Raw genomic sequence first — 8,495 nt, forward strand, 5'->3', positions numbered from 1 at the left:
ATGTAACTTAAACTGAACTTAAAAGAAGAAAGCAAACCACTCCAACTGAGAAAACCTGAAGAGAGAAAGCTCAGAATAAGAGAAAAGAAAGAAAAATAAGTCAACCAAGTTCATCTGAAAATGTCTGCATACAGACAGGTAAGTAAATGTTCTGCACAGAAGTTTAAGAACTAAACTGGTTTATAATTTAGATATCGATTTGCCCAAACGTAGGGGATCAAGTTGTTAGTGAAGGTGAGCTGAAGTACAGGTTGCGTTTCTTCATTCAGTTTGGTGTTAATAGAGAAAAGATAAAAACTTTACATCCATGATATCTGTACCAGATATCTTGTATATAAGGCATAAATAATATTAAAAAACAAGAACCACTTGATGCCACATGTTTTATCACAATGATCTGAATATCTTAAATGAATCTGCAAATTGGAGTACATTTTCTTTTAATATACCCAGCTTCTTTAATGTTTTTTACATAGTAAATTCCATTTCAAGTCAAATCGATGCAGTTACTGTGGGAATACATTGGCAAGCACATATTAAAATGCATGCAGCCACTAACACGTGTAATGTAAGTTTTTTTGTGTCCAACAATCACATGTACTTATAAGTAAATTGATTGCATGTATAAATACAAAGAGAAAATTATTGCCAAGCAACATTTTTAGTCATAACTCAGAACTATGACACATTATCATGTGCATTACTTGCAGTATTAACACACGGGCATGCTATAAAATGATGTTATAATTTTTATTAAGTAAAATGGTGAATAAGGACATGTTGATCTTAATGTGATAAGATCTAATGTTTGATTTAGACTAAACCGTTCCTTAATTTTTTTCACTTTTCACTGTACACTGCATACTTTTTTTTGAATTATCAAAATTATTCATCTTAATTATCAAAAATGTAAAACTAAGCCTAGCTCTACTGTTTATTTAAAGGGTTTCAACACCTCTTCTAGCAGAGCTAAACATTTTGTCAACGTTTGTGTTTCTCCACTAGACTTCTGTTTCAATTGGCTTGGACAAAGAGGCAGAGGAGATGGACGACATTGCCGGCACTCCTCCGTTCTCCACGACCTTGGCGACCTCTAAGGATCTCGCCAATCTGGATGAGCTGATGCATCGTGATGATGTTTCAGAGGACAAGGAGGTCACCTGGCTGAGGACCCATTCAAGCCTCAGTGATGAGAGCACTTGGTGTTCCTCGCCTGATTCAGACGTTTCAGACAGGATCACACCTTTTGATCAGAATGTCGACAAGGAGATTAAAAAAGTATGCCAAAGCTTCTTTAATCTAGAGAACCTGGAGACAGAAGCAGATGATTTTGGAGAAGACGAGGATGTCCGGACCACTGATACAGGATCAACCTCAAGTCTTGATATCAGGTCAAATGAGAGCACGGTAACTGCGCCGTTAGAACATTTGAATGACTTGTCACCTGGGAGCCAACAGGGCTCTCTTTGTTCTGAAGAGATGCCCTCCATCTCCACCAGTGCTACTCTGGGAGCAGCAGTGCTCTCCATGAACTCAGCAACCTCTGAGGATCTTGCGGATCTGGATGAGCTGATGCATCGTGATGATGTTTTAGAGGACCAAGAGGTCACCTGGCTGAGGACCCATTCAAGCCTCAGTGATGAGAGCAGGATGACATACCCCTCTTCTTGGTGTTCCTCCCCAGATTCCGACATCTCAGACAGGATCACACCATTTGATCAGAATGTCGACGAGGAGATTAAAAAAGTATGCCAAAACATCGTTAATCTAGAGAGCCTGGATATGAGGGCAGAAGAGTTTGAAGCAAAAGTGAAATACAGTACAGTATCAATGTCCAGTCTTGCAATCAGGTCCTATGAGAGCACGGTACCTGCCTCATGCCCCTCTTCTTCCGTAAAGACACAGCAGTCCACGGAGTCTTTCGAGATGTTCAAGGAGTGTGATACTCCTTCCCGATCAGACCTGAGTTCCAGCCCTTTGGGATGCCTGCCGTCAAAGGACAGACCAGCCAAGAAGACTTTGAAGCGAGCAATGAAAACGATGAAATCCTTTCTTCCAGGACGAAGGACTGCAGTGAAGAGGATTCATACAGGAGGACATAAAGGCAAGAGGAAGAGGTCGCAGTGGTGTTTCCGTGGAAGGCAGAGGAATAAGATTCAGCCAGCTCCACTAGAACATTTGGATGAGACTGTCAGGTCAGCCAGCACTAACTGGACACTTAGGAGCAGTGGAGAGAACAAACAGGGCGCTCTTTGTTCTCAAGAGACGCCCTCCACCTCCTCCTGCATTGATGCTCTGAGAGTAGACCTTGGGTCCAGTGAGCTAATGTTGGTGGACTATGTGGAGGACGAGGATAAGACACCAGAAAACACCAGAAAGGTTTTTTCAACTCTGACTATTGCAAGCTCAATCACACCAGATGAGTTCCAGGAAGAGATGAGCTCTTCTTTGAGTCAACAGTCCACTGACTCTGATGAGGAGGAGGAAGAAACCGTCAGCCAGAGCTCTGTGGAGAAGTCTCGGTCGGACTCTGAGTGTCTCAACCAAAATGATGCTCAGGAGACCAAGGCAAAGAGGAGCAACCACTTCCCCCGCTTCTTCTGTAAAATCTTCAAAAAGGTAAGGCTGCATTTACAAAAAACTTTTAGAATTGTAGAAACCATTTTAAAAGTACACAAGAATAGATTGGACATGATCTGACCAGATGAGAAGACAGATATTAAAGGTCCAGTGTGTAATGTGTACATTTGATTATTATCAAAATCGATGTTGCCGTTCCCAAAGTTGTCCTTTATCATGATTGTTTACCCCCACCATCTATTCCAAGTATTCCTATTGGCTTGACATGTTACATGTCCATTTTCATGAACTGGAGTAGACGTTCCATATCCATGCGCCATCTCGAAATACGTTAGCCGTTAAGGGACATACAGGATATTCTGCTCCGGCTTTTGCGTTTTCGCTGTCACAAGATAAACTCACAGGTGCTACTAATCTGCTAATGGGTATCGTCACTTCCTGGCACCGGCAGAAGGAAACATGGAGTACCACACGTGTTCAAAATCCAAGTTTTAGAAACAGGAGTCTTCTTCTTCACCCAGAAAAAGAAAAAGGATATTGAAAAAAGTAAAATAAAGGCTTTTTGAAGCTTGAAGGCTACCGTAGCTGTAATAAATACTTGGAACTGTGTGGTGCGAGAGTTAATTCATGATCTTGATGCTTGATGGGAGAAATTCCTACACATTGGACCTTTAAGTCAAGTGAAACAGACCAGCAGAGATAGTATGAAGGATTTATGACAAGCTGTCTCAGCTTTACTTGATGTGTTATGTCTCATCCACATTTTCATTAGTTTTCAACTTCTCTCCAGACTACTTTCTTTTCTATCTTATCTGTCCCTTAATTCTGTATTTGTCAATATTCTGAAAGCATCAAACGTTATGTATTACCAATCCTGTGCTTCTTGATAAATGAGAGAAGTGATGATTCTTTTTCTGATCCAGATGTTTATGACTTGAAGACGTCTCCTGATCTTGTGTTAAACTGTAGACATTTATTTGTGTTTCTGTACTGATGTGTTGTTTTCGTTTTCAATTGCTTCCCAAAAAGAATAACCAGGAGGAAAAGGAGAAGAAGGTTTCAGCAGAGAATCCGACCGAGCAGCCTCCCTTTTGGATGTGGCTGTTGTTCTGCGGTGCGTGCAGATGTTGCCTTGACAAGTAAAGAACAGGATTAGGGCCAGACTCTTCTGGTGGGACAATATTTTCCCTTTTTTTGACTTTCACAAGCATGTTTGAGGTTAAGGCTGACCGGTTTCGGAGCCTCCTTCGGTCTGGTCTTCGGACTCCTTCGTCGCCACCACTGGTGCTAGATTCCATCGGGGATCTGATGGTTCGCCCCCCTATACATAGATATATGAAAAATGTATATAGCGATGGAGTCTAATCGCCTAAGACTTTGTATATTTCATTTGAGCTGTACAATAAATCTTATCTGCATGCCTGCAAACATGTCTCTCCTGATTGAAATAGTGTCAAATGTGTCAAAATCTTAGCTTTGTCGAGCTGCTTTGTCTAGGATGTGTTTAGGAAACCCTGAGTAACAACTTTGGATGCATAGATAATCGGTTTAGAATCGCATCGTTGGTCTCTGAATCGGAACTGAATAGAATCATGAGGTACCAATCGATTCCCACCCCCACAAACTCCCTAAACTGTTCCACCTGGAATCTCTTTCTGCTCAGTGCTGTTTAACATCTCTATGTCACTGGCTTTTAATATAATGGAGTATTGTACATTGTGTTATATTTTTACAGTGTTCTATCAGTTAGCCAAAATAAATTAATACATTCACGTCTGAATATTGATGTTTCTTGTTGTTTGTTGGGCACTTACATGACACATTTGAAAAAACATGACTTTCACTCTTACTGACAAACCAGACTAAAGTACAATACACACTGTCTGTAGGATAAGCGTAGGAAGCGTCATACATAAAATTCTATAACTATAGGGCTGAGACGTGTAATGTTATTGAGCTCATTAAATGAGTAAATCCACTTTGAATATTAAGTGCAGCTTGCGGCAAACATTAGTCAGCCATTATTGCAAAGTCTTCAAACTTCTGCCCTCTGATAAAACACATCCATGTGTGACTGTGACTAAATGTCTAATAAAAAACGATACTAGTGTAAAACATAACTAAAGGACATGAGCTAGTTACACACTCATTTTCATCTTGAGACTTACAGCAGCAGGAGGGTCACCAGTCAAGTTCAGGGGTCGTTTGGAGCTTTAGTGGGGGTTACAAGTGACATGTTGCCCACCTTTACATGCAGTCTAAACTGTTGTACTTCATGGACACATTTAAATTCATTCTGGATGGTTTGGGCACTCCCTTTGGATTCTAGGTTGTTTTAAGACTCACGGCTGACATTATTAATGGGCTTAAACATACTCCGACATGAGCCAAAATCAACTATTGGTTTTATTGGTTTCCAGGGGATTCTCTCTTTCTCTGTCTCTCCCTCAATTTTCTCAATTTGAATTTGCTTTATCGGCATGACAAAATTGTTTTACTGTGTGGCTAAAGCATGGAAAAAGAGAGTAAATACATTATTGTCTCACTTTGTCTCTCTGTCTGTCGCTCCCCCTCTCTGACTCCGTCTTCTAACGCCATCAACGAGGTGCCAGAGGCAGTACGGTCAAATTTAAACCTGTGAAGACATCATCAAACACACACACACACTCACACACCACACACACACACACACACACACACACACACACATGCACAGTTAGCTTCTCATCTTCAACCATCCCACTGTCTCCCTCGGCACCTCACCCCCCCTCCTGTTTCCTTATCCTTCCCATGGTATCTTACTTGAACCCCACATACTGATACAAGGCTTTATCATTTGTTGCAGTACCCGTTGTGGGCAGCAGATGGCAGCAGCTCTCCTGTCTGGACAGTTGTGGCGCTGTCCCTGGTCCTGAAACTGTCTCTCGCTCCCAACGCCCTGGACATGTTACCTTTCTCTCCATTGCGATTCAAATTGCGCTTTTATTGCAACATGTTTCCAAGTTCCCTTTAAGGTCGTTTTACTTGTCGAAAAAGATTGTTTAAAATGAAGTTGCCTCAAACTAGAAAGTTAATTATAAGTGATAAAATATTAAGATATTTTCTCAGTTGATATTTCCAACTCGCGTATCCCACCGTTAGATTTGATTTTGTTTTTCTTGCTTTTTTTGTAATAACTCAGTAAATAAGTATTAATCCTTGCTCACACCATTTCAGATGTAGACTAAAAAACACAATTCACAATTTGTTACATTCAGCGAATCCAAAGAGTAAAATAAAGCTGAGAGTTAAGAAGAAGAGAGCTCTGCTCTCATCGGCTTTCTGCAGTGAAAAACGGAGCAACGAGAAAAGCAAAGGTACAAAACTCCAGGGCAACCTCCACACGGTCTGACGTACCCAAAGCTGCAGGTATAAATGAATTCACGGCGTCGCCAAGCTTAGAGGGTTTGCAGTACCGGGGAGCGCACCCGTCTGTTAACACTCACTGGCTACAACACACACACACACCCCTCACACACGTCTGCGTCATGCGTCCTGAGAGCGACGGCACGAACGCGGTAACTCCGATGGACCCCGGTAAAACGCACAGCGGCAGCAGTCTGACGGACTGACTGTGTCCTGCTTATCTGTTCAGTTGCGTGTCCCCCACTGTTCTGGGAAAGTCGCGCTCTGAGTGTGGTCGCAGTATGGATTTTATAACAACAAGCTACAACAACAACAGCAACGCGACCAGCGGTTACCCTGATGGGGTGGACGTGGTTTCCGACTGGGACGCGGGTGAGAATGGCACGGACTCTGGGTCTCATCCAGATGTGAAGCTGAGTTACCAGATTATCACCTCTCTGCTCTTGGGGTCCCTTATCCTCGCCTCCATATTTGGCAATGCGTGCGTCGTGGCAGCCATCGCCCTGGAGAGATCTCTCCAGAATGTGGCTAACTATCTGATTGGATCCCTGGCCGTGACAGACCTCATGGTATCGGTACTGGTTCTGCCAATGGCGGCCCTCTATCAGGTTTTGAACAAGTGGACACTGGGGCAGGAGATCTGTGACATATTCATTTCACTGGATGTTCTGTGTTGTACATCATCCATCCTGCATCTTTGCGCAATTGCCCTGGACCGGTACTGGGCCATTACAGACCCAATTGACTATGTAAATAAACGGACACCAAGGCGAGCTGCAATCTTGATAAGCGTGACTTGGCTAATTGGTTTCTCCATCTCTATTCCGCCTATGTTAGGCTGGAGAAGCGCGGAAGACAGGGCGAACCCAGATGCCTGCATAATCAGCCAGGACCCGGGGTACACCATCTACTCCACATTTGGGGCTTTTTATATCCCTCTCATCCTCATGTTGGTCCTGTACGGGCGAATATTCAAGGCTGCGCGGTTTCGGATTCGGAAAACAGTTAAGAAAACCGAGAAAGCAAAAGTGTCAGAAAAGTGCTTGAGTGTGTCTCCGGCCATCTTCCATAAAAAAACCAACGGGGAGGCCGAAGGCAAAGGCTGGAAGCGTAGCGACGAGTCCAAACACAGCTCTCCGTGCGTAAACGGCGCGGTAAAGCACGGAGAGGAGGGTGAGTCACTTGAGATCATTGAAGTTATCAGCAACTCGAAGACGCACCTGCCGTTGCCCAACACCCCTCAGTCCTCCTCGCAGGGCTTTGAAAACATGAATGAAAAGACATCGGGGGCGAAGAGAAAGATCGCGCTGGCCAGGGAGCGTAAAACGGTGAAAACACTAGGGATCATCATGGGAACCTTTATCTTCTGCTGGCTGCCCTTTTTCATCGTCGCACTTGTGCTGCCTTTCTGTGCAGAGAGCTGCTACATGCCTGACTGGCTGGGCGCAGTCATAAACTGGCTGGGCTACTCCAACTCTCTCCTCAACCCCATCATATATGCCTACTTCAACAAAGACTTCCAAAGTGCTTTCAAGAAGATCATAAGATGCAAATTCCACAGACTGTAACCACACACAGTGAAACATTGGTCTATTTAAATGTGGAGTAAACTAACTGACAGCAGAAAGTGTTCACTGACTGTATGGGGAAAATAATACAGACTTTCATTCAGGGACTTTTCGGTGTGTTCAAGGACCGTGTAGAAAGAAAAAGGCTGGCCGATGGCAGGAAATGTCACTCTAAATGTACAAGCTCATGTTTATTTCGTGTTGTAGCCACATTATATATCCCATATGCGACGGCAGCCATTGTTGTATTGCCATGCAACACGTGTCATGTGCTGATGATATGCTCACATTTTATCATGAGACACGCGGGGTTTCCGTCCTACGTCATGAGCTTTGTAGCACTGAAACAATAAAAGCAATCAAAGTTTATTATTCAGAATTATGAGTCCAATTTTTGTTGAGATCAGGGCTATTGTGAGAAATCACAGTTTTACTTGGCACCTGTTTCATCATACATCTTTATATACGTAACACAAGAATCAGCACTCATCAATTTGCTTTGACATGCAGCACAGGTGATGATGGTGCCAGGTTCTCAGATCAGGTTCTCGGTGCATGGTGTTTTTACTTACTTACAGCAAATGGGTTTCTAACCCCCCCATCCATAAAATCCATCTCAAAGTCGAAAGCAAAAAGAGATGAACAATTTCTTTTCATCAAAAAATGGAGGCTGGTATTATTTTTAATATGTGTTCTCAGTCTCCCCCTCTCTCTTTACTTATTACAGAGCTCCCCAATTTCTCTGTGTGTGTGTGTGTGTGTGTGTGTGTGTGTGTGTGTGTGTGTGTGTTTGTGTGTGTGTGTGTGAGAGAGAGATACAGTAACAACAGACTGAGAAAGATGGCTCAAGAGAAAAATTGAGGGAGAGCATTAAGCATTTTCTCCCATATTAGATTATACAGAACCAGTTTCTATCCGGTGCATTGAGTGTTTAAGAAGACA

At 42.9% G+C, this 8,495-nt stretch overlaps 1 protein-coding gene across 1 annotated transcript; it reads left to right on the forward strand.

The window, feature by feature from the left end:
• Positions 1-6,036: 6,036 nt before the first annotated feature.
• htr1aa (5-hydroxytryptamine (serotonin) receptor 1A a) lies at positions 6,037-7,922 on the forward strand. Its single transcript, XM_034872813.1, has one exon. It carries the CDS (start codon positions 6,267-6,269, stop codon positions 7,551-7,553), a length of 1,287 nt encoding a protein of 428 aa, XP_034728704.1. The 5' UTR covers positions 6,037-6,266; the 3' UTR covers positions 7,554-7,922.
• Positions 7,923-8,495: the final 573 nt, after the last annotated feature.

The sequence above is a fragment of the Etheostoma cragini genome, chromosome 5, assembly GCF_013103735.1.
Source record: "Etheostoma cragini isolate CJK2018 chromosome 5, CSU_Ecrag_1.0, whole genome shotgun sequence".
Classification (NCBI taxonomy): domain Eukaryota; kingdom Metazoa; phylum Chordata; class Actinopteri; order Perciformes; family Percidae; genus Etheostoma; species Etheostoma cragini.